Source organism: Ochotona curzoniae, unplaced genomic scaffold, assembly GCF_017591425.1.
Source record: "Ochotona curzoniae isolate NIBS_2020 unplaced genomic scaffold, NIBS_Ocur_1.0 scaffold_3208, whole genome shotgun sequence".
Lineage (NCBI taxonomy): Eukaryota > Metazoa > Chordata > Mammalia > Lagomorpha > Ochotonidae > Ochotona > Ochotona curzoniae.
In genome coordinates, this window is record NW_024467106.1 from 33,155,825 (window position 1) to 33,181,164 (window position 25,340).

General features: G+C 50.3%; 1 protein-coding gene across 2 annotated transcripts in view; it reads left to right on the plus strand.

Annotated features, from left to right (window-relative positions):
* B4GALT1 (beta-1,4-galactosyltransferase 1) overlaps nt 1-25,120 on the plus strand; it is a 50,903-nt gene extending 25,783 nt beyond the window's left edge. Inside the window, exons 2-6 of one of the 2 annotated variants that reach the window (XM_040963637.1) lie at nt 2,848-3,083; nt 18,540-18,727; nt 21,738-21,860; nt 22,619-22,723; nt 22,932-25,120. In XM_040963637.1, coding sequence (XP_040819571.1) covers nt 2,848-3,083; nt 18,540-18,727; nt 21,738-21,860; nt 22,619-22,723; nt 22,932-23,064 — 785 coding nt within the window. In that variant the 3' untranslated portion in view covers nt 23,065-25,120. The remainder of the gene's footprint in view (nt 1-2,847; nt 3,084-18,539; nt 18,728-21,737; nt 21,861-22,618; nt 22,724-22,931) is intronic. The other variant, XM_040963638.1, reaches the window with a different exon arrangement.
* Nucleotides 25,121-25,340: the final 220 nt, after the last annotated feature.

Sequence of the window (25,340 nt, forward strand, 5' to 3'; positions counted from 1 at the left end):
AGAGGTGAGAGAGTAAGACAAGGCTTTGGCGTCTTAGTGCTTGGCAAGGAGCCCTTGTAGGATTGTGTCCCTGTGCCACCCTGAAATAGGGTGATTTCCATTCAGGTTCTGGTACATGCTCTGTAAGGAGCTCCAAGAAGATAGGAATCGCCTTGTCCATTCCTTCTCCTCCATCTCTACCCAGCCTTTCTTGACTGGCATTCAGCTTGGCACCTACCAGGAGCCTCAGAGGTATTGGTTAAAATGATTTGAACAGTGGTCACAGGGAGAGCTTGCATCAGACAAGCCGTTCAGAATGAAGACTCACAGGTTATGCTAGGAAGGTCCACCTAGACAGTCAGCATTGCCAGTCACACCACCTGTGTGTGAATGTGGGGTGTCTGAGAAGGAAAAAAGAGAAGAGTGTGTGTGTGTGTGTGTGTGTGTGTGTGTGTGTGTGTGTGTAAGGGAGGGGATAGGGAAGCTGGACCACCCAGGGGTCAGCCCCCATACTAGGTGCACAGCAGTGTCTGTTGTTCCAGGAACCCTGGAGGAGGGTGGGTGGTTGTGAGCAGATCGCCCTGAGGGGTAACGCCAGCACTCCCTCCAGTTTGCAGGTTTCTGCTCCGGGAAGGCTGGGCAGGGCAGGCCACGTGTGAATTCTGCTCTCTGGGTTGGTTTCAGAAGGTATGAGCAAGTGCCCAGGGTGACAGCCCCAGATGCTGCTTGAGTTCCCCAAAATGGGTTGTTTATCAGCATCTTCAAAACCAGGGGTGGGGTGGGTAGAATGGGGCACTGCAGATGTTCTAGGGCCTTCTGGAGTGAGAGGAGCTCAGTGGCATATCTTCTTTCTGTGGTATTGTTGACAAGTTCACAGTGCAGCTGAGCCTCCCAACGGCTTCCTCCATGGTTAACGGATTGATCGGCCCAGGACTGGTAAACTTTTTGGGCTAGGGTGTGGGTAGGTGAGTTGGGGGGAATCCCTGAGGACTCGGCTCACTCCATTGCCCTAAAGTCACCTCCTTGTTATTCATGCACCTGGGCGCTCCCCCAGACTTGCAGAGCTGTGCTGGCTGAAGTTCTGCATCTGTACCAGTGGCTCCAGGTGTTTCTGAATGTGGAATTGGGGACACTGGTCCAGAGTGGCCCCTGACTATGTCCTGGAGCCCAGTGCCTGCTGACCTTGCCCTGGGGCAGTTGGAGCTGGGACAGCAGGCAGTTCAGTGAGAAACTGATGTGCCAGCTGCCCCTGCCCTCCATTCCTCCATCCCTCCATGGAGCCTTCAGAACCCTGAGGCCCCACCCCCTCTTTGCCTGGGATGGAGGTAAGCAGGGAGCTTACTGCCAGGGTAAGGAAGAGAGCAAAGGGACAGTGAATGAGTGCGAAAGTCTGCCTACTAGAGGAGAAGTGGAAGGGCCCCACTAGCAAAGGGAAAAGCAAGTGGTTTATAGGAATGGGGAGGGAGATAGACATGAGGGCCTTTTCATCAAATGAAGGGATTTGGCCTTGGCCTTGTCCAAAGCTGTGCAGTGACCTGAGAGCCTTCCGATACTTTCAGCAGGAAAGTGATGGGGAGGGAAGATGTAGGGAGGAGCCGGCTCTCAGCTTCCTCCCTGATGGCTGCCTCATTTCAGGGAGGGTGAGCAGCTGAGGTCTCCATGTTGGGCCCCCACTCTGCTCTATGAAAAGTTCCTTGCTTGGTTCTGGGTGCTCATCTTCTTCACAAATAAAGGTGGCTCCCCAGGGTGACAGTTCCTAAAGTGTGCTCCCTGGTATAAAAGTTAGGTCGCCGAATTGGGCCAGGATGCTGCGGTTGAGTGGAGTGAGAGGTTGGTGCTCTTTGGATTGTGCAACTTCGCGGCCCTGATGCACTTTCCAGGAGCAGGGTTTAGTAGCAGTGTTCCCACCCTTATTGGACCATAGGGTGTTTTCCCATCGAGCAGATTGCTGGCTGTTATGTTTCCTGGAATCTGTTTTGAGGAATTCTGTAGGACAGGGAATACGGTAAGTTTAGGTGGCCATCCTGGCCCTGTGCCTGGTTCTCCATGCTGCGCCCTGCATCCAGGGTCCAATCTTCCTTTTCCTTCTACTCCTGAGCTGCCACTACCCCAGGGTCAATCAGCCTTTCCTCCGTGCCCAGAACTCTTGTGCTGACTTCCTTTTAAACGAACTTCTATTTATTTGTTTTGAAAGGTAGAATGACAGGGAAAGAGAGATTTTCCTCTGCTGGCTCATTCCCCCAAACACCTGCAATATCAAAGGCTGGGCCAGACCCGGACTGGGAGCCAGGGACTCCATCTTGGTCTCTCACAGAAGTGGCAGGGACCCAGGTTGCTGGGCAGTCATTTGCTGCATTCTCAGGAGCATAAGCAGGGAAGCGGCATGGGGAAGTGGGGCAGCTGGAACTCTGTTACGGGATGCAGACCTCTCCAGCTGTGGTTTCACCCGCATTACCACGACACCCTCTCCTCAACCCCAGGATTTCTGAGAAAGTAGCTTCTAATTCGTGGTCACTGATTGTAACAACAGCCGGTTGGTTGGGCTGACTGAGCAGGAAATATTTCTGTTTTACATGGCATGTAGTGGGGCAGAGTCTGTGGCAGGTGAAGGCTTGATAGGGTCCCTAGTCCTCTGGGTTGGCCTGACACTGAAAGCTTCCTGGGGCACAGGACTTTGAGCACTGAAATGGATAGTCATCCTTGTGCTGGACGCAGTACCACCTGGTGCTATGCATGAATGCTCTCTCCCTCATTGCGCTGTCCCCAAGAGCAGACACTGCCCCTACAGCTGTGTCCTGGTCCTCCACTGCAGGAGGCGGAGTGGTGAGTCCAGTACCTGCTAACTTCTCCTTCCCTCCACTTCTCTAGTTGGCCCCAGGTCGGTTGACTTTAACGTCCATGTGGACCTGGAGCTCCTGGCAAAGCAGAACCCGGAGGTGAAGCTGGGTGGTCGCCATTCCCCCAAGAATTGTACCTCCCCACACAAGGTCGCCATCATCATCCCATTCCGCAACCGACAGGAGCATCTCAAGTATTGGCTTTATTACCTGCACCCAATCCTGCAGCGCCAGCAGCTGGACTACGGCATCTATGTCATCAACCAGGTGAGGGCTGGGAGATAGAGGGAGGGTGGCAAGGGTGTGTGTGTGCCAGGCGCAGGTGAAGGGGGCTGATCCATGAATGCCTGGTGTGGTAGTGCAGAGTCAGCCCTGCTGTCACCATCCCTGATTAACCAGGGTCCAGGGGCTGCATGCCCTAGTGTGCTCACATGTTGCTCTCCATCCCATCAACTGAGAAAGCAGAGGTGCCTTTGCTTTTGTGTTTTTAGAAGGAGCCTTGCAGCAAGGTTGAGGGTGGGAAGGAGGGAGACAACCCTAATTATCCCAGAGAGAAACCCTGATTAGTGTCTGTGTTTGGGAAGATGTACATTTTTCTCGTTACTTTTAGAAAACAAAACTGCTCATTAGATGTCAGACCTCTAGGCATCTGTCAGACTGTGTCTTCTGAGACGCCCACAGGAGACAGCAGACATGATTGGAGGCCTCTGTCTAGCATGCTGTCCTCTGGTGAGATGTCTGAGAGAGTGCGCCTTGGGGTCGGCTGAAAGTCATGGGATCCCATTTATGCAACCTATGCATGACAGGCATTACCTCTGCTTAGGACGCTAATGCGGGGCATTTGTCACCACCACCTGCAGGACCAGAGTGCTCTGAGAGGCATTTTTATTGTGATACCCTTATTCCCTGTCTGCCTATTATCTTTCTAACGACTGTAACTTGGGATTTCACATTTATCCCAAATACTCACATAGTTTTCAAAAATACTTGTTTACTTGAAAAATGGAGTTATGGAGAAGGAGAGAGAGGAAGAGAGAGACAGATCTTTCACTTGCAGGTTCACTCCCCAAATAGCTACAGTGACTGGGGCTGGACCAGACCAAAGCTCAGAACCAGGAGCTTTTTCCAGGTCTCCCACTTGAGTGTCTGGGGCCTGAGCACTTGGTCACTAGCACGGAGCTGGATTGGAAGTGGAGGAACTGGAACTCAAACCAGTGCCTATATGGGATGCCATTGTTGCAGTTGGCAACTTAACTCCATGCCACAATGCCAGCCCCTCAAATTCTTTTCTTTACTAAGGGAAGGGAACATCTGGCCCTGCCAAGGCCACCACAGGTGGGACTTGAAATTCAATTAATCTACAATTGGTGAATGTTTAGGTCAATCATTATATACCACCCAAAGATGATGTTGTAAATGATCCAGGTGACCCTTGGCAGGAAAAGGTGCCCACCCTTACGTTAATGATAGTAATGACATATCTAATGAACTCTATACTAAGCTGAAATTCACCCAAAGAGACAGAGCATGCCCATTTGTATAAAGCCAGTGTCCAGTTCAAGATACACACTACGTCTCCTCGAGACAGTGATTTGTGTTGGTTTATAGCCCAGTCAAGGTGAAGAGCTGTGTGTGCTTCTTCTTGGATCACACAGAAGCCAGAAGCGGCAATGTGTCCTCAGGTGTCTCCAGGCACCACTGCAGCCCCATGCTGCCTGTTCCAGTTGCTGAGGAGAACACTCTATGTAGTGTAAGTTTATATCTGGATATAAACTTAGGTTCTAAAAGTTGGAGTGTTGTCGTGATGCAGTGGTTTACGCTACCACCCGTGATGCCATCTTCCTATATGGGTACCAGTTGGAGTCCCAACAGCTCTGGGTCAGGGATTCTGACTCAGATCCCTGCTACTGTGCCTGGGAAAGCAGAGGATGGTCCAAATGCTTGGGCCCCTGCCACCTACTAAGAGACCTAGATGGCTGTTGGCTTCAGCCATTTGGGTAATGGATGTAAGATCTCTCTGTCCCTGTCTCTAAAACTCTGCCTTTGAAATTAATAAAGTTTAAAAAATATTTTAAAGTTGTGGGGAGAGATGGGCATCTCAGCTGGAGGTCAGTGACTAAGGACTTGGAAGCAGAAAGAAGATGGGTGCTGTTCCAGGAGACGGAGATGACCATTGGCTGGGAAAGCACCATAGTCCCTGGGGCCAGGGGTGGAACCTGCATCTGTCCAATGGGAAGAGCAGAACAAACCCTATTAGGAAACCAGAGCTCCAGGTGAGAGAGCAGACGGTGGGCTAACTGCTTGCGGGTGTTTGAGTCCCTGGGCCAAGTGAGCCACAGATCAGGGACCCTTTGAAATCCTGCTAGCAAAACAGCCACGTAGTTGTTGATCACCTTGGGAAAATATCAAAAAGAAGGAATGAGGGAGATTAGATAAATGTCAGGGCACTTCATCCTAGCAACTGTTTAAGGCAAGTCCTGAGCCAAAAAGCACTTGTCTGATGTTAGTGAGTTTACGCTAATCACAAGCTCCCTATTGTTGGACAAGTCATGGCAGTGGCCACCTCACTGGGAGCCAGCAAAGGTTACTGCCCAGCTTGCTGCAGACACATCTCCTTTTGCTCTTGCCTGTCATTGTGCCAGTAAAGGACCAATGCATTGGAGGCACCACATTGTCGGGTCGCATTCAGCAAGACCATTCATTCCAGAAGCCTTCCACAAGTCTGCCTGTGCAGGAGATGGACAGCTGTGTCCTGGATGGCATGTGTTTGGACTAAGACACATGCTGGCTGTTAGAAAAAAGAGTGGTAGTAATGATGCTGAGGTGTCATGAAAAAGATGTTTTGATTTATTTGAAAGTCAGAGAGAAAGAGATAGAGAACAAGCTTTCATCAGCTCACTTCCCAAATGACTGTAACAGCAAGGGCTAGGCCAGGCTGAAACCAGGAGCCTGGAACTCTGTCCAAGTCTCCCACATGAGTGGCAGGGGACCAAGAACTTGAGCTATCCTTTTCTGCTTTCTCAGGCACATTAGCAAGGAACTGGGGCAGAAAGAGAGGAGCCCAGAATGCTGGAATTACAGGTGGAAGCTTAACCACTGTGTCATGACACTAGCTACTGTGTTGGGATTTTTTGTTTGTTTGTTTGTTTTAATTTTTAAGAGCGACAAATACTGATCTTCTGTCCACTGGTTCACTCATCAAATGCCTACAATGTCCATAGCTGGGTCAGGACAAGGTCAGCAGTTAGGAACTCAATCCAGGACTCCCATGTGGGTATAGGAACCCAAGTACTTAAGCCAAAACCTACTGCCTCCTGGAGTGTGCATGAGCAAGAAGCTGGAATTGGAAGTAAGGAAACCAGAACTGAAAACAGTTACTCTTATATGGAATTGAAGAAAGTAGAAGTTGCCAGTGAATGGCTACATTGAGTTTTAAGTGACTCTTGAGATTCCCTGGTTCAATTATGAAATCAAAACAAAATATTAGACCAGCAAAATGTAGCTAGCAGCTCTAGTTCCTGTAACACGGTTTATGTAACTGCTCCCCCAGCTTTACAGAGCAGACATCTGAATGTCCTGTACCAGCTACATGCTCTGCTGGTGCTGGCTGACACTGGGCATGGCCCAAGAACAGTGATCCTCCCCATGTATGCATTCCCAAGGGAAGCCATACACAAACAGCTCATGGAAAATGCATGTTATGAAAAACCCTTCATGGACTTCAACATGTTCTTGCACCAGAGTGAACTCATTTTGTGATTCCGTTTCCCACACCTTTTTTGAAGCATATTCTCATTTGTGTAGGGGATGGCAGATGAAAACCAGGGGGTGGGGGGCGGTGAGAGGTCAGTTCTCAAGTTCTCATTCCCACATTGTGACCTGCACAAGTGTTTGCTGCACTTGTCTAAGCAGAGAAGTGTTTTCCAATAACCATCTCAAGTGATGAGTGCTTTGAGTCATGCTTTGGGGAAAACAGACCTTGAAGTAACACTTCCTCACTTGTCCTCCCTAACTTTCCCTCAAATACTGGAAACTTTCCTTCCTGGGCCTTTCTTTTCCCACTTGCAGCATAACATCAAAAGTGTTTTAGTTTTAGTTTCCTGAATATATTAACATCCATTTTCTCTAGTCTTGTCAATATCAGCTTACCTCCCCCATACACACACCTACACATACAGACACAATCATGATTTCTTGTCTTTTCAGTTTTTCTCTTCCAAATGTTAATTTTTAATATTCCTTTTTAAAGATTTACTTATTTGGAAGACAAAGTTACAGAAAGGGGATATAGACCTTCCATCCACTGATACATTTCCCAAGTGGCTGCAGTGGCTGCAACTGGACCAAGCTTAAGCCAGGTACATGAAACTCTCTAGGTCTCCTACGAGGGTGTAAGGGCCCAAGCACCCATTTCCTGCTACCTTTCCAGGCCTATTACAGGGAGTTGGATTAAAAGCAGAGCAGCTGGAACATGAACTGGTGTCAGTGGAATGTTGGTGTCACAGATGGCAGCTTTAATCTTCATCCTGACACTGGTCCCAAGTTTCCATCTTAGGATGATCTTTTCCTCTTTCTCCTGCAGCTAATCTTTTGTAACCTCATCCAAATAAACCCTGATTTTGGGGGGAGGGTGTCAGGGGAAAAGTATGGTCAGAGCCCAATTAGCCAAGTGAAGAAGAAACTTGAAGTGTCTCCTCTCTTTCCAGCAAAGAATATTCTCTGATATATCAGCAAGTGTCAACAGGAGACCTGAACTTGGAAAAGGAGATATCCCATTTGGAGCACACCTCACTGACAAATCAGGAAGTTCCTGTGTTCTCTGTTTCATGGTTGAATTCTTTTTTTTTTTTTTTTTAAGATTTATTTATTTTTATTACAAAGTCAGATATACAGAGAGGAAGATCTTCGATCCGATGATTCACTCCCCAAGTGAGCACAACAGCTGGTGCTGCGCTGATCCGAAGCCTAGAACCAGGAACCTCTTCAGGGTCTGCCACGTGGGCGCAGTGTCCCAAGGCTCTGGGCCGCCCTCGGCTGCCTTCCCAGGCCACAAGCAGGGAGCTGGATGGGAAGTGGAACTGCCAGGATTAGAATCGGCGCCCATATGGGATCCCAGGCATTCAAGGCGAGGAATTTAGCCTCTAGGTCATGCCGCCGGGCCTTCATGGTTGAATTCTATAGGAAAGGAAGAAAAGGATTTTGTAGCACTTGGCTTTGATCACAGTGCACTATTTATTTAGCAAATAAGGGTTATAAGCTGGCAGGCCTCTTGGCTCTTCGCTACTGCAGCCTGGGATCTGCATCCTCCTGTCCACTCAAGAGGAAGATTGAAAGACGTATGGCCTTCGGCACACTCAGTGCCAGGGGTTCAGAACACAACTGCCCCATTAGAATGCTGGTTCCACAGACAACGTTCCATGTGGAGTGCCACTAGGCCCATTGTTACCCACTTAGCACTTCTGTCCATCCTTGCTGGGATTTCCCCACAACCCTGAGGCCAAACTGTGTGCAGACTTCTGCCCCATGCATGCCCCAGATGAGGGGTCCAGGGTTCCAGCTGCCAAAGCAGTTATGTCAAAAGTCACATGCCTCACAGCAGGGCCATGGTGGGGTCCTCCAAGCCTGAAGGCCCGATCACTGCATCCCAGAGACCCTCCACTTTCAACTGCTCCCACAGAGTATTCAGAGCCTGGCCTAGTGCACCTGGGCTTAGTCCTTCCCATTCGGTGGTCCTGGGCAGACTATGTAAGCACCTTGGGTATCCATTTACTCTTTTGCAGGGTGGGGTTGGGAGAAGGAGTTAGTGTGTACCTCATAAGGCTCTGCAGCACTCTTATTTGTGTCATGCCCTCCATGAATACATGCTGTTTCCTGGCCCCACACTATGGTGAGAACTCCTCCATGTCCTTGCCCCATCTTCTATTAGTGTCCCCATTTGTCTGTCACTCACATTTGTGGTAACCTCCCTTTGTGCAAAGAGAGGGTGATAGTGGTATGAGTCATGGGATAGACCCTCAGAGGACCAAGGAACCTTGCTGAACTGTGAGCCACTTGACCATAGCCTCATGGGCTGCGTCCAGGGGTGAAGTCACTCCCGAGTTTCTGTGGCTCCTCCTCCTCCTGCCTATGCAGCCTCAGGCCATCTGGACACCTCACCAGCTCATCATTCAAAATTGGTGAGAGTTGGGCTCGGCGGCGTGGCCTAGCAGCTTAATTCCTCGCCTTGAATGCCCTGGGATCCCATATGGGTGCCGGTTCTAATGCCGGCAGCTCCACTTCCCATCCAGCTCCCTGCTTGTGGCCTGGGAAGGCAGTCGAGGACGGCCCAAAGCTTTGGGACCCTGCACCCACACAGGGGATACCTGGAAGAAGTTCCTGGATCCTGGCTTTGGCTCGGCATAGCATTGGCTGTTGCGCTCACTTGGGGAGTGAATCATTGGACAGAAGATCTTCCTCTCTGTCTCTCCTCCTCTCTGTATATCTGACTTTCCAATAAAAATAAATAAATAAATCTTAAAAAAAAAATTGGTGAGAGTAGCGAACGGGAGACTTTACTTGAGATGGGGAAGGGTCGAGTTGGCTGCTGCTTGTTCTCGGGGTCAGGCACATGAGGATCCTAGAATACATTGCCCTCAGAGCCCATGCGCTGCTCTGAGTCCCAGTGCCTCCCATGAAAGAGGTGACTGATAGGGAATGCCAGCAAGCAGTTGATGCAAACACACTGCACTCCCCCATAATCCGGTTGGGAAGAGAGCCTGTAAAATCACTCAAAGTGGGGGGGACGGCAGGTTGCCACCTGGCAGTAGTAGTCTTGTGTAAAGTCCAGATAACTTGTGGCATCACTCATTGAAAAAATGACACGACAGCTGAGGCATGCAGGCCTGGCTGGCTGGGTGCCAGCCCTAGACTCCAGAGCTGGGCCCAAGGACCTGTCTCTGTGGTGCTACCTGTGTCTCTGCTGGTGCCTTTGGGCACTTCTGGTTCTCATCACCTTACTTCTTCTCCTTAAGCTCTCTAGGGTCTCCCAGGGGAGGAGTCCAGAGTGGCTGAGCCTGGAACTTGGTGTCCAAAGCTGTCTGTCATCCAACCTTGACCTTCCTCCAGCCTCCCTCTCCTCATTGCCCTTGTACAACTTTATGCCACAGCCACATTGAACTCCCCACTCCCACCCCTACCCCAACTCCCACCGCTCCCCAGGCACTGCTGTCTCTGCTTGTCTGTCTCACTATGAAGCTCTGCATAGTTGTACCCATTACTCAGGGCTGGGCACCTGGAGCTTCTCCCTGTGACCCCTGCCCACTCATTCACCCCCAGTCCGAGAACCCCTGATTCCCCTATCCTTTAGGACTCTATCAGTGCCTCTTATAAGTACAACCTATCCCGAAGCGTCCTGCTCATTGCTGGCCAGAGCACAGAATGACTGTGACACAGTCCTTCCAGGGATCCTGCGTTCCAGAAAATCACAGAGGTTCTGCTTTAGCCTCGTGGCTATGAATGGTTATGAAACTTCCTGGTGGTCTTTCCATTTTACCTTCATAATCCCCAGCAAAGCCGGTGGTCTGCTCCTTGCTCCTGTTGAGGGCAGGCCATGAAGGTAAGTGGATGACAGCCAGGCAGCAATGCTGGGATTTGGAGATCGGCCAGGCCTGAAGAACACACCTGGTCAAGCTTCTTTCAGGGCACTCCAGGTTACACCTGTTGGAGTCAGGCCTCAGAACCCTCAGCTGCCTTTGCCAGTTGTCACAGCTGTGGGGAGGTGAGGGAGAGGCACCCAGCTCATTGCTCTGGGGCTTTGTCTGTCTGCAGTGTTTCCCTCTTGCCTTCTATCTGTGCCCTGCTTGGTTTTGGGTATTAAGACCGTGCAGCTGGGCTGCTGGTGTGGCTCTCCTAGGGACCATCCTCTCACCCTAGCAGCTTCTCTGTGTCATTGAGCCAGGCCACCACTTCCCATTCGAGGTCAAGGTTGGTTGAGGTAAAGCAGCTTAGCGAGGATTGCCGCTGGGCTTTGGGTTCTGTCTTGTGTGCCTGTGTTAACCACCCCACAGCCCGGTCATCCCTCGGCTGTCAATGCCCACATGGATATGTGTGGGCTCAGGGTGCAGCCGGCCCATGACCTCTTTACTCTGCAGGCACCTGAGCCTCTCTCCCAGAACCTGCCAGGGTGTGAGAGGGCTGGGAAGGATCCGTGGGTACCCCCATAGGACTGCTGCTCCTTTGCTGGGTCTCCCTATGCTGCCCATTCTCTGGGAGTAAGTGTCAAAGGCTTTTTTCAGCTCACTGTGAAGGGCACGCCAGCCAGTGCCCCGTCACTCCAGAAACACCAGCTGCTCTGCTCACCCTTGGCTCCCTGTGACCCAGATAACGGCTTGCTTGGAGTCTGCCTTTGCCTAGAAGTGAGGGGGTCAGAAGTGGCTCCCTTTCCTTGGTAGCCTTGATGTCTGCTCTCTGCTCCTGGCCTTTCTGCCTTCCATCCACTCTTCTTTGCTTCTTTATTTTTTGTTTCCCTTCTAGTGGGGGCCTTTTGCGTTTCCTTGTTAATCCTGTTTGTAGCAAAGCAAGCTGGAGGACAAGCCCCTCTCTGTGGTCTGCTTCTTCTCTCCACCTACCTTCTCTTCTGTACTCTCCGCCTCCTATAAGGAAAGAGGGACAAAGGAACGCCGCCCCGGCTGCTGCTGCCACCGCTGTCGCCGCCACCGCCTCCGCTGCCGCCGCTGCCACCGCCCCGGTAATGTCCACACACCCTCAAATCAAACCGGGGGCAGAAGCTATGTAAATACTAGTGTGAGTGTTGCCCAGGCCTGAGCTCTCCCAGGCAGGGTCAAGGCCTCTGTGGGCTTGCTTGGAAATGCCCACAGATGGCTGCAACCAGCCCTCTGTGAGATGCCCAGAGACTCTGCCACCTTTAGATAAAAGCACAGTGAACTCCACCGTGTGCATACAGACTGCCGAATCCTGTGTTTTTCTGAAATTCCATCTCATCAGCATCTTCCATGTTATTTCATAGTCTCCGTGTTCATTACTTTCCATGCCTTCATAGTAGTAACTAGTTATTGAGTTACATCATAATTAGCTTAATCCTTCCTCTATTAAAAGGTGTTCAGATAATCTCCACTTTTCCACCAGGGCAAATAATAACATAATGAACATCTCCGAGCCCAAAGCTTCCCCTGCATTGGCCGCTTCTGTGCTCCTCCAGGCTTTTATTCTCAGAGGCAGGATTATGGAATCATAGACAATCTACATATTTTTATTCTGAACACCAGTGACCAGCTTGTTCCCTGAAATAGAACACTTGATTTTCTGAAGTATTTTTCTCTGAGTTGTATCTTTTTGAAGAATTATTTATTTACTTATTTTGAAAGAGTTATATATAAAGAGATCTTCCATTGACTGTATCATTCCCCAGATGGCTGCAGTGGCCAGTGCTGGAGTGGGTCAGAGCCAGGAGCTTTCTCCGGGTTTCCTCCCGGTGTGTATGAGCCCAAGCACCTGGACCATCTTCCGCCCTGCTTCCCAGGAAATTAGCAGAGAGCTGGATCAGAAATGGAGTGGCTGGGACTCGAATCAGCTGTGCCACAATGCTGGACCCCTCCAATTTGTATCAAAAGTGTCCTGGAAGAGTTTAGTGCCGCCTCCTTGGTGGATTCTGCAGGAAGCTCTGGCGGTGCCTGGGCCAGGGAGGAAGGTGACTGTGGTGCTGTGGGAGCTGGAGTTACACATTTTCTCTGGGCCTCCTTCCCCAGAGATCCCCACTGGGCTGTTTCCTGAGCTCTCTGAAGTTCATGGCCTCTGGTCTGCGTTCCTGTACAGCAGGGTTAAGCATGTGCTCCTCCTGCGAGTGATGACTTTGGCTGACCAAGAACCACCCCACACAGCCTGATCTCTGACCCCAAAGGGCCCATTTCTAGAATTTGGTGGGTGGAGAGCTCGTTCAGAGCCCTGTCTAAGCCCAAAGCTACCATAGTATTATGGTTAGAAACCAGAACCCAACTGATGTGAACTCATGGGCAAGTAGATATTAACCCTGCACAACATCCAGCATTTGTACAATCCCAGGCTCTTCCAGTCATTGCCTGGGTGTCGTCTCCCAGCCTGTCTGCTCTCTCCAGATCTACCCTGAGGTCTGCAGCAATGCCCAGCCACAGCTTCCCCTGTCCTCGGCCTGTCATCGCCTTCCTGTTACCCGCCCAGCCTGGTTCCTTCCCCTTAGTGTCTGAGTGGCCATAGAAAGAGATGGGGTGTGGCCTTGCATCAACTCTCCCAGCATACGACACAGAAACTCTGAGTCACCAGGAGCCTTGGCAGCTGCTGCCAGCCTTGTTGCTGCTCTGTCTTTTGGGTGTAGAAAGGCCAGGTGGGCCCAGTTCCCAAGCCGTTGCGCCCTGGAGAGAGATCTGTTGCTGGACCTCCAGGGAAAGCAGGGTGGTAGGAACAGGAGGGCCATGGCGCCAGCCTTGCCTTCCTTAATTCCAGTCCAGATTTTCCTTAGCACAGGGCAGGACTCATGCTTGGCCTGAACCCGTCCTCCGCCCCCCAGCCAACGGTGGCTTGTAAGTGCAGTGCAGGTACCTAGAGAGCAGGTGTGGCCTGAAAGGGGAAGTAGAAGGGCCACCACTGTGGCACAGTGGGAAAGCCACACCGATATCACTGGCATCCCATATGGGTGCCAATTCATATTCCAGATGCTCCGCTTCCCATTCAGCTCCTTGCAGATGACCTGGAAAGCAATGGAGGATGGCCCAAAGCCTTGGGATCCTGCACTGACGTGACAGACCCAAAGGAAGCTCCTGGCTTCAGACTTTAACCATTGTGGTCTTTTGGGGAATGAACCAGCAGAAGGAAGGAGTGTCTGCCTCTTTCTCTTTCAAAATAATAATAACATAAAAAAGGTGTGCCCTAATCGACTATATAAAGATTATAAAAAGAAGAAAAGTTGGAGCGGGACCCCAGGGAGAGGTCGCCTTTACTAACCTGCAGCTACCATCTCACACAGCTTGCCCAGCAGCTTCCTAACTGGCCTCCCTGCCTTCACTTGGCCTGGGGCACAAATCCAACCTTGACATGCAGAGTTTAAGGCTCCCTGCGGCCTAAATAAAAGATAAAGTCTAAGTATCTTAGTGGGCGTCCATTGTGTGACATGACCCATTTCTCATTCGGCCTCAGTCAGGCTGTGTAAGGACTGGCTTCTCATAAGGCTGTGCCCAGGAGTGCTAACTACTCTAAAGTCTTGAACCCCAAGAAGAGCCATGCTTCATCAGTGCTCCTCAGCCATCTTTCTGCCTGCTTCCTGTATGGGCTTTTGGCCAGTTTATTTTTGTGAACTTTCGCAGGGCAGAGTCTCATTGCCCTATACTTCACTCAGTTTCTTGCCCTTTCTTGAATATTCAGTTTGCTTACAGTCTTTCCTTACCCTACCCAAAAGCAGAGTTGGGGAAGAGAGACAGATCATCTATCTGCTGGTCCACTCCCCAGGTGGCCACAAGGATTGGGGCTGGGCTGGTCTGAAGCCAGAAGCCAGGAACTCCCTAGTCTCTCACGTGGGTGGCAGGGGCTCAAGCACTTTGGAAATCCTCCCTGCCTTTACAGCACAAAAACAGGAAGCTGGATCATAAGTAGAACAGCTGGGACTTGAACTAGTGCCCATGTGAGATGCCAGCATCTCATGGCATTTATTTTTTTTAAAGATTTATTTTTATTATTTTTTTTAATTGGAAAGACGGATATACAGAGAGGAGAGAGAGAAGAAGATCTTCCATCCGATGATTCACTCCCCAAGTGAGCGCAATGGCCAATGCTATGCCAATCCGAAGCCAGGAGCCTCTTCCGGGTCTCCCACGGGGTGCAGGGTCCCAAAGCTTTGGGCCGTCCTCGACTGCTTTCCCAGGCCACAGGCAGGGAGCTGGATGGGAAGCGGGGCTGCTGGGATAGAACTGGCACCCATATGGAATCCCGGGTGTGCAAGGCGAGGACCCTAACCACTTGCGCCACTGCGCCAGGCCCCATGGCATTTATTGCATGTGGGATGCCAGCATCTCATTGGCTTTACTGATTGGCCAAAGCTCCTCTGGCTCCTTTGTACACACTCTGACCAGGCAGTGCTTTTCTGCTATTGCACTGTCCCTCCTCCATCAATGTCTGATCTCTTTGTCCCTGCTCTCTCTGGTGTCCCATCCTGCAATGGTGTCAGTGCAGGCATTGGGGGATTTTAGGTGTTTTCTGGCCTTACCTCCTTTTTTTCCCATTGTGTCTCTAAGAGCAGCCAGTTGCCCAAGAATGAAGGGAGTGATGCTCACGCTTGTCCACCAACTAAGCTGAAGCTCGCACCTTGAAAGCAGTGTCTTCCTTTATTTTAAGATTTATTTCTTTTTTATTTTTATTGGAAAGTCAGATATACAGAGAGGAGGAGAGACAGAGAGGAAGATCTTCTGTCCGATGATTCACTCCCCAAGTGACAGCAGCGGCCGGTGCTGTGCCGAGCCGAAGCCAGGATCCAGGAGCTTCTTCCGGGTATCCCACATGGGTGCAAGGTCCCAAATCTTTGGGCCATCCTCGACTGATTTCCCAGGCCACAAACAGGGAACTGAAAGGGAAGCGGGGCCGCCAGGATTAGAATTGGCACCCATATGGGATCCCGGGGCATTCAAGGGGAGGAATTTAGCCGCTAGGCTATCGCGCTGGGCCCTGAAAGCAGAGTCTTTCAAGATGACCGTGTTCCCGGTGTGGTGGCCCCTCTCCATGGAATGTGACTTCCCACATATATCAGGAATCCCTACGGGTCCCTCTGACATCCTGCTGCTCCAGACACTCCAATTGTGTGAGCCACAGGCTCACTTGCTTGAGACTTAATCCTTTTAAGAAATGCCCTACTCCGTCAGAGAGGCAGGATTTGGGGGAGGGATTTTGTAGCTGATCAGAAAAGTCATGTCCACACCTGGAAAAGGCCAAGTCTCCTGAGAGGCACAGGGAAGCTCTAATTGTCTGAGGAGGGCTGTGGAGCTTACTCCTGGAATCGCGTCGGTCACCGACCCTGATCACTGTCCAGCAGCTCGTTGAGGTGTTTTTGTGCATCATCTCATATCATACAAGGCACCTGTCACCATTCCCATGGCACCAAAGAGGAAAGTGAGACCTGTGTGTGTGATAGGATGTGAAGAGGCTGGCAGTCCGGGGTCAGAGCACATGCATCTGGCACAGTGGTGCATTTGGCCTGGCCTGGCCTGGCCTGGCCTGGCCTGGCCGCCAGTACTTGATAAACAGGTGCTTTGTGGCTGAAGTAGCAGGTGCACTGGATGAATGGTGAGGAGAGCAGGGTCAAGCTGGAAGGCCTCCCACCCTGTGTTGGTAGACAGGGTCAGTGGGCCTGCCAAGGCTTGTCTTTGTTGCCAAGAAAGAGGCACCCATTGCTAACTGCGTTTCATCACCAGAAACCTAAAAAAGGCATGGTTTCTCTGTAATCCCAGAGGTGGAAGGCACACTTGTCCTGTCTGCCATATTGCATACCTGTGGTTCCTGGGTGCCTGCTAGATGCTGTCACCAGAGTGCACCCTGTGTCTCCCTCTCCCTGGGTCACACACAGGCACGAGGACTAGGACAGGAGGAGCTAGGGGCAAGTGTGTCATTGCTGCAGTTCTGAGGCCAGACACTGAATGGCAGGAGCTGGTGCACCACCCAGGAGGAAGGAGTCTGCTTCTTGGAAAAGGATAAAAGCAGATCTGCTTTTGGCCTTGGCTCAGCCACCATCATTCCCAGGCGTTGGCCTCAGGCGTGCCGTCTGTGCTTCCTGGAAGGAAACGTTGCCTGATTCCATCTCTGTTAGTCATCTGCTCTGATCAAACTGTGGTGTCCAGCAGAAGCACCCTGCCCATTACGAGGGAGTGTCCCAAGGGAAACGAGTATTGTCAGGGGTTGGGAAGCCACACACTTGGGCTTTACTGGGGATGCTTCCCTTTCCCTTGTGAAGAACGTGTTCAGTACAGCATTGTCTGTGAGGCTGTAGTCTGTGTTGGTGTGAGGACAGCCACATGACTGTCAAGATGATCAAGTGATAATGTTGAAACAGGTTTCCTGTGCCTGGCAGGTGACATTCCCCCAGTGGATACAAATAGTAGATTGCCTCATTAAAAACAGTCATTCCAATAAACTCTGCAGTTAGCACAGGCAGTTTCTGATCTTTCAACTTTGACTTTGCTGTTCCTTGGCATACAGAGCATGGCACTGAACAGAATTCTCCATGGATTCCCCCATCGTGGGGCGACCCCAACACACCAGAACCTCTGGGCAGGGCCTTCTCTGCCTATCACACATGGTTAACAAGCTCTGTCAAGGGGCTGCCAAGAGGCACTGTCATCCTATGGATGAGTCGTCTGCCTGATTGTGTTGCCATCTCCTGGCTTCCTCGCTGCATTGCATGCTGCAAGAAGGCAGTGTGGTACAAAGTGCACCCATAGGGTTTACCCAGGTGTCTGGCGCAGTGTCCATATCCGGGCCTGTGGACAGAGGCTCTGTAAAGCCTCATGCAGGGACCTGTGAAACACTTTCTCCCCAGGCCCAAAGACTCTGATCTTGCTGATCCTGGGGTGCTGTGGGAGAGCACCCCAGGCAGTGACTGTGCAGCATTGGCTCCTCAGAGGATGAGTGTCAACAAGAGGATTGGGTGGATGGTGGGGCTGCTGAGCTAGGGTGCTTTCACTCATTGGAGCCTGGAGTTGGGAAGAGCAGGCTCCCGTCAGACCCCCAAGAGGACCCTTCAGTGGAAGCTTATTGGAAGGGTGACCAGGTGCTGTTGTATGTTGAAACCCATCCATGAGTCCACTCATTCCTTCACTCCTTGCTTCCTCCATTTGTTCATCCAGCCATTCAGCCACTGTTTACTGAGCTCTTAACTATACAACAGGCAGGGGTTGAGACCCTGAGTGAATAACAATAGAAATCCAACCTTCATGGAACTTACCTTCTGATGGGAGAGGCTGGGAATTGGCAAGGTAGTTGCAAGACAGAGGAAGTACTACTATACCACCTACACACACAGGCTTTGGGACCCACTGGCTGGCACCCTAAAGCATGTACCCTTTTCCTTCTTCCTATACCATTTTTCTGTCAAATTGTGCATCACACCACTTCCCCTGCTGCACAGTAATTGCTGGGAGAGCAGAGATGAAGTAGGATTCGCCATATTTCCCTGGCACCTCATCTAGTGCCTCTCAAACCCCTGAAAGGCCCATAATATAGTCAACACAGTCAGCCTCGTAAAGAAGGCCGAAGCGAATGTCCCCTAGGCGCCCAGCTGTCACAAGCTCGTCTATTTATAGTATATGAGTATCTGTAACTAAATGATGTGTGTTTAAATGCTGTAACACCTTTTGTTTTAGAGCTTCCTTGTGTGCATTTTAACAGCTGTATTCCATTGTACAGATGTGCCATGACTGACTTGGCCAGCTCCCCAGCAGTGCCCGTGTCCATCCCTGTAGCCTTTGGCTTTGGCCAGTGCTCTGCCATGAGCAGCCTTGTTCTTTGTAGGCTCTTGCGCAAGTGCAACCCTCGAGCAGGATCAGCTCCTAGCAGCTGTGGGACTGCCAGGGTGGTATTGATTTGTAACTTAGGACAGGGAAAGCAGGCCCCAGTGTTGACTGCTGCCCCTGTGCAGGAAGCAAGCCAGTGGTCCCTGAGAGCGTTCGGCCTTCAGACAGTCCTCATGCCAGATTTTTCCTGTTGTCTCTGTGGCAGGCAGGAGACTCCATGTTCAATCGTGCCAAGCTCCTCAACATCGGCTTCCAAGAGTCCCTGAAGGACTATGACTACAACTGCTTCGTGTTCAGTGACGTGGACCTCATTCCCATGGATGACCGGAACAGCTACAGGTGCTTCTCCCAGCCGCGGCACATTTCCGTCGCCATGGATAAGTTCGGGTTTAGGTAAGAGATTGTACAGCCAGGGTCTCTCGCCTGTGTGGGCGAGTCATGCTTCCTCCAGGGCCCAGAAGGCCTAGTTAGGCTCCAGAGAAGATAGGGCTCCTCTGAGACATGTGGGCTTTGGAAGGCTGAGCTGGTCATTACCTGAGCAGGAAAGAAGACTCTGGAGATGCCTGTCCTGACTGGAGGACCAGACAAGAGCAGTCTGCACACTTGAGGGGGGCGGTGCTCACGTATAGGCTACAAACAGATATCATGTAATTTTACTTCTTCCCATCCCTGCCCCATAGGGTTTCTGATTGTTGAGCTTGGATTCCTCAGCAGGTGTTCTTTGGCACATTTTTTAAAGATTTACTTATTTGAACACATTAGAGGGAGAGACAGGAAGATCATCCATCTGCTGGTTCACTCAGATAGCCACAATGACCAAAACTGGACTGGTCTGAAGCCAGGAGCTTCTTCTGAGTCACTATGTAGGTAGCAGGGACCCAGGAACTTGGAATATCTTCCAGTGCTTTGCCCAAGCCATTATTAGGGAACTGATGGGCAGTGTATAGCCAGTGCCCATATGGGATGCTGGCATTACAGATGATGGCTTTCCTCACTATTCCACAATGTTTGCTCCTGTTCCCATCATTTCTTCCTCTCCTTGATGAATGCATGGGGGACTGTGTGAAGAACTTCCTCCTGATTAAATATATTCAAACCCTAGACTTCTTATCTTAAAGGGAGAGACTCCAGTTTTGAAGATGGGGCAGGATTGTTCTATGAAGTAAGAATCCATCTCTATAAAAACACAGATTATCTCAGAGACCCATATGAGCCTGAATCCCTCTCAAATACGTAAACATTGTTTAAAAGAAAATAAGAGGAAACAATATGGAAATAATAATCTTACCCACTTTCCTGTAGCCCTTGAACCTTTTTACCCAAATTAACTATGTAAAGATTATCAAAATAAAAAAAATTACTTAAAAAAAAAAGAAGACATTAAAAAGAAATCACTGATTATTGAAAGATTTACTGGCCTGGCTCCCTCTGGTTCAAAACCCTGTAATAAAAGAGTTTACAGCAGTGTGAGATTTGCCAACAGGTGGATGACTTGGCACTTGAGTGGTGACGCCTAATTGTAAATGTATTACTTTAGATTACCTTAGATTCATTGAAGCAGGCCCTAAGGGATTTTCGCTCATGGATACTTGCAGTCAATACTTGAGTACATGGGAAAATAACATGCTCACTTCCATACGGTCTGTATGGTTGAAAGGACTGCCCCCTGAAGTTAATTTCTGTGATGAGTTTTACTTTCCATGAAGTCCAGCAAGAGTCCAAGTGTGATTTGGCACTACACTCAGGCTTAACACAAAACTGTAGCTGTTGGTTACTGGCATGTTCATCTGCCTACTTCGCCACCATCCCATATGGTGCTGGTTTGTATCCCAGCTGCTCCATTTCTGATCCAACTCTTGCTAATGGCCTGGGAAAGCCACAGAGGATGGCTCAAGTCTGTAGAACCCTGCATCTAGATGGGAGATCCAGAGGAAGTTCATGACTCCTGGCTTTGGACCAGCTCATCCATTTGGGGAGTGAACCAGCAGATGAAAGATTTCTTTTTGTCTCTCCTCTGTATGTTACTCTACTTTTCAAATAAGAATATAAATAAATATAAATACTTTAAAAACTATAACAATGAGAGCACCCATGGGAAGGTCATTGTATGGCTTTTATGACACATCCTAAATATCTTTTTGTTCTTATTTTGTGTTTTTGTCCATGTGACAGAGAGAGGTGAGGGAGAAGTATCTTTCATCTCCTGGTTCACTGCCCCAAATGCCCGCCACAACCAGAGTTGGACCAGACCAAAGGCCAGAGCCAGCAACTCCATCCCAGGCTTCCTCAGGGGGCAGCAAGGCCCAGCCCCCAAGGTGTTGTCTACTCCCCCGAGGATGCACTAGCAGGAAACTGGATTAGAAGCAAGGGCAGGATTTGAGTCTAGGCACAAACCTGCAGGTGTCCCCAGTTGTGGCTTGACTGCTGTGTCATAGTGCCCGCTCTGTGTGCAGTTCTTGACCTTCTCGGAGCCTCTTCTCTGCCCATCAGGAGTCTACTCTTCATAACACCTGAAACACTGATTGAGAAAGCTGATTGACCATGACACAGTTGGCTAAGTGATACAAAAGCAAAAACTTCAAAGAAATGACTATTTTAGCAAATTTTCAGAAAAGCTGTCTTAACTCGGGATACTGTTTAAGCTGGCTTGTCTTTGGAAGATGGCAGGTGGGGACTGGGCCAGGCCAGGGTTGGCACCAGGAGACCTTCCAACAATCTGGAGCTCTAGAACCTCCTGGGTAAGGGCTGCATTTGTAGGAGCAGGACATGTGAGAAGCAGACCCCAGCCACTATGGAAGACCACCCTTGTCACCAGCTGCTTTTGTTTTCTTTTTTAAAGATTTATTTATTTTTATTGCAAAGGCAGATATACAGAGAGGAGGAGAGACAGAGAGGAAGATCTTCGGTCCGATGATTCACTTCCCAAGTAACCGCAATGGCCGGAGCTGAGCTGATCCAAAGTCAGGAGCCCCGAACCTCCTCCAGGTCTCCCACATGGGTGCAGGGTCCCAAGGCTTTGGGCCGTCCTCCACTGCTTTGCCAGACCACAGGCAGGGAGCTGGATGGGAAGCAAGACTGCTGGGATTAGAACTGGTGCCCCTATGGGATCCTGGTGTATGCAAGGCAAGGACTTTAGCTGCTAGGCTACTGTGCTGGGCCTACCAGCTGCTTTTCTTAATAGGCACAGACAGCACAGCATTCTTGGGCAAAGAAAGATCTGCTTTTTAATAACCACATCTTCTCCAAAATGACCTGAGTCTTGGCATGAAAGAAAAACCCTGATAAGCCTGTCAGAAAGTTCCCAGAGTCCAGGATCCCTTTGGAAGTATGTGTTCTCTCAGCAGGTTTTCTCTGGGAAGTCGAAACTTACTAACCACGCTGTTCTCTGTGTGTTTCTCCCCAGCCTGCCTTATGTTCAGTATTTTGGAGGCGTCTCAGCTCTGAGTAAACAACAGTTTCTCGCCATCAACGGATTTCCTAATAATTATTGGGGCTGGGGAGGCGAGGATGATGACATTTTTAACAGGTAATGGTCACAACTGAAATCCCTTCTGCTTGTTAAAGATTTATTTATCTGTTTGAGAGGCATGGTTAGAGAGAGAGCTCTTCCATGCACTGATTACAACAGCCAGAGCTAGACCAGGCCAAAGCTGGGAGCCAAGAGCCTCTTCTAGGACTTCCATGTGGATACTGGGTTCCATAGACTTAAGCCATCCTCCACTGCTTTCCCAGGCCATTAGCTGGGAGCTGGGTGGGAAATGGAGCAGCCAGGACTTGAACCAGTACCCATATGGGTGTGCTGATGTGCCTGTGCTGAGCTGTGATGCTCCAGCAGATACCAGTGGGTCCTCACAAACCTGCTCAAGCAAAGATAATCACTTCTCCCCTGTGTCCCCTGCGCACCTGCACTCTGGCCACAGACAGCTGCATGCGAGTCCTTTAGGGGTAGATGCTCTCCAGCGTCGATGCCACAGACCTCAGCCCCAGTTGCTAGAGGGTATGGGGCAGGGTTGAAAGGCCCCTGTCCTTCCATGGTCACTGGTGTGGGCTGAGTAAGAATAGCAAGCAGAGCACTGCAGGGAGGGGCCAGGCACTGTCCCGCAGCCCCCCATAAGGAAGGATCAGGCCACTGTCCCCCAGACCCTCCAGCCTCACTGTACAATGACCAGGTGATGGTTGTGCTGATCCCCCGTCCCAGCCTCACTGTGCTAAGGAAGGGCCAGGCCACAGTCCTATAGCTCCCAGCCTCACTATGCTAATGACCTGTCCCTTTCTTCTTGGCAGGTTAATTTTCAAAGGCATGTCCATATCACGTCCAAATGCTGTGGTGGGGAGATGTCGCATGATCCGTCACTCCAGGGATAAGAAAAATGAACCCAACCCTCAGAGGTAAATTATTCATCCTTTCCCGATCCTTCTTCCCCACTAAGGGTGGGGCCTGCCTGTAAGCTTGAGGGGGGAGGCTCTATGCCCCAGCCTGTGGACCAGGGCTGGAACTGGAGGGAGGCAGGGGACAGACAGCACAGAGGCAGTCAACAACTGCTTCTTAGCATTTGGGTGTTGACCCTAGCCCCCGGCCCTTTGGCTCTCTTTGCAGGTTTGACCGCATCGCACACACCAAGGAGACAATGCTCTCAGACGGGTTGAACTCACTCACCTACCAGGTGCTGGACATACAGAGATACCCGTTGTATACCAAAATCACAGTGGATGTCGGAACACCAAGCTAGCGTTTTGGCATGCCCAGAAGAGACCTGAAGGTGGCCAGAGACCTCTGCGGGGTCTCTACCACCCTGCTGGGCTGGGCCCTCTCATTTCTTAGCCGTCTGAGCACTAGGTTCCCCCTACGCTCAGCGGCCAGAAGCTTCTCCAAGAGACCAGGACCAGTGGGAGATTGCCTGTACTCCTCAGCAAGGCGTGGCATGTGACTTCTTAGCCCCACTCAGTGTTTGTCAGTGTAGGAGCAGTCAGCCTTGGAGGGTGTGGGTGGGGTAGGGCTTGACATATTCCTGGCATTGTGGCAAAGAGTCAAGGCCACGCAGTCCCAAAGGCAGTGGACATGGCGTTCATTCCCTGTGATAAAACTGGTCGATGTTAGGAAATGGGTCAGAATTAGTGTAGTATTCTTCCTACTTCATGAAAGTTGGATGACTGCTGCTGAAATTAGATTGGCGTGCTATATATATATATATTTTTCGATTGTCACTGTGTGTGTGCGTGTGCGTGTTTGTTATATTGTAATGAAAAAACTAAAGTTTGTTCCATTGTCACCAATGTCCCTACCACCCCTTTCCTCGGCGGCGTGCAACTATTACAATCATTGTGCATGAGTCTTTTCTCAGCAAAAAGATTTTAACACTTGAGCTTTGGACCTTTGATTGTGCTAATGTGTGAATTCCAAGGCAACTTTAGCCGTCAGAGCAAAAGCCATGGATGTTCCTAGTGGCCGGTCTGTAGATTGATCTGTCTGATTTCTGAATGTAAAGGGTTTTTTTTGAAAGTAGCAGTTTATAGTATCTTAAAGAACAGTTCAGGTTCTACCTGTGATTCAGCATGATTATGTTTTGATCCAAATCTGCCTAGCTGTTCAGCGTTAAGTCATGACAATTTATTTTTCTGAGCATGCTATGTAAACTTGAATTTCCTATGTATTTTTATTGTGGTGTTCCAAGTGTGGGGAAGGGATTGAGCATTTTTTAGGGGATTAAAAAAATCACATATATCGTCATGGCCACAAATGGGCCTCTGATGTAGCTGGCAGGCAAGGTTTTATGCAGAGCAAAATCACCTTCAGGACCCTTGACAAGGGCAAGGCTTCCATGTCAGCACTCTCATGCCAGATGGATGTGGAGGACACAAGCTTCTGTCCTCCCTACCCTCCCCGGGTGGGCAGGGTGGCAGGAACCCCATTCTCTGATGAGCCCTGGCTGTGGGTGGTAGACAGCAGCTACCAGGTTGTTTAGCATTCCTTGGTGGGTGGGCACTGGCAGGGGCCTCCCTGGAGCTCCTGCCCTTCTGCCTGGCCCGTCCTGAATTCCCCACCCTCCTTCTTCCTCCCCTTCTCTCCAGGCCCTGCCTTTCTCCTTCCTTCCTCTCCCTCTAAGTTCCTTTGCCTCTTGCCTGTGGCACTCAGGGTCAAACAGCCTATTCATTCTCCAGCCTGAATGTGCCTTTCAATTAGATCTGGAAAGAAGTGTAGCTGGACCCACAGCCCCGCTCCTTCCTGTGGATCTTGGGTTCCTAGCTGGTGCTCCCTGCTGGCTGTGAAGCTGACCCACGGGTGCATCTGTGAAGACTGACTCTGCCGAAAGGCACTTCCCACCACTGAGTGCGTGGGCCATGGTCCTCAGATGCTGCTGTCTGGCTCCAGGGCTGGACGCCAGCCACTGCCTCAGTGTGTGGCTGAGCTGTGTCCAGCCCCAATCTTACCTGTGCCTTTATTGCTTTGAGCATCTCAGATGCTAACTTGATTCTGTTTCCAAAAAACCTTTGTTTTGGTTGGAGATTCTCTTCCACTCGCAGATGTGGCTGGGCTATGTAAAGAATATTCCTTTCTGTCAGTTCCTCGTTTGTTAATCGTCATGTTTGTAAAACTAGGAGTGACTGCCCCAGGAGGGAGTTTGGGAAAATGCAAAGAATAAAGGCCCCTCCTGTCCCACAGTCCTTGATGCTTCCAAAGTGCCTTAAAGAGATCAGATGCCCTGAGCAGTAATTTCTCTGTTTCCAACTGGACTTCTACAACACTGCCTTTTGTTTCCTGTTGCATTTTCCATCATGTCAATGTGGTTCATGGTCAAAACCAAGGGCACCTCTGCTTTTCCTGCTCCCCCATTTGCCAACCTTCCAGTGCTGCCTTGGCTCCCCCACCCCCAGCCTGGATGATAGCCCAGTGTAGAGGTGCCACGGGCCCTGTGTCCTCATGGGGTCAGAAGGCATGTCCTTCATCCTTGAGCTGTGGCCACCAAGTTGTCCTGTGCAGTGCCTTTCTCTCTTTCTCCCCAGTCTG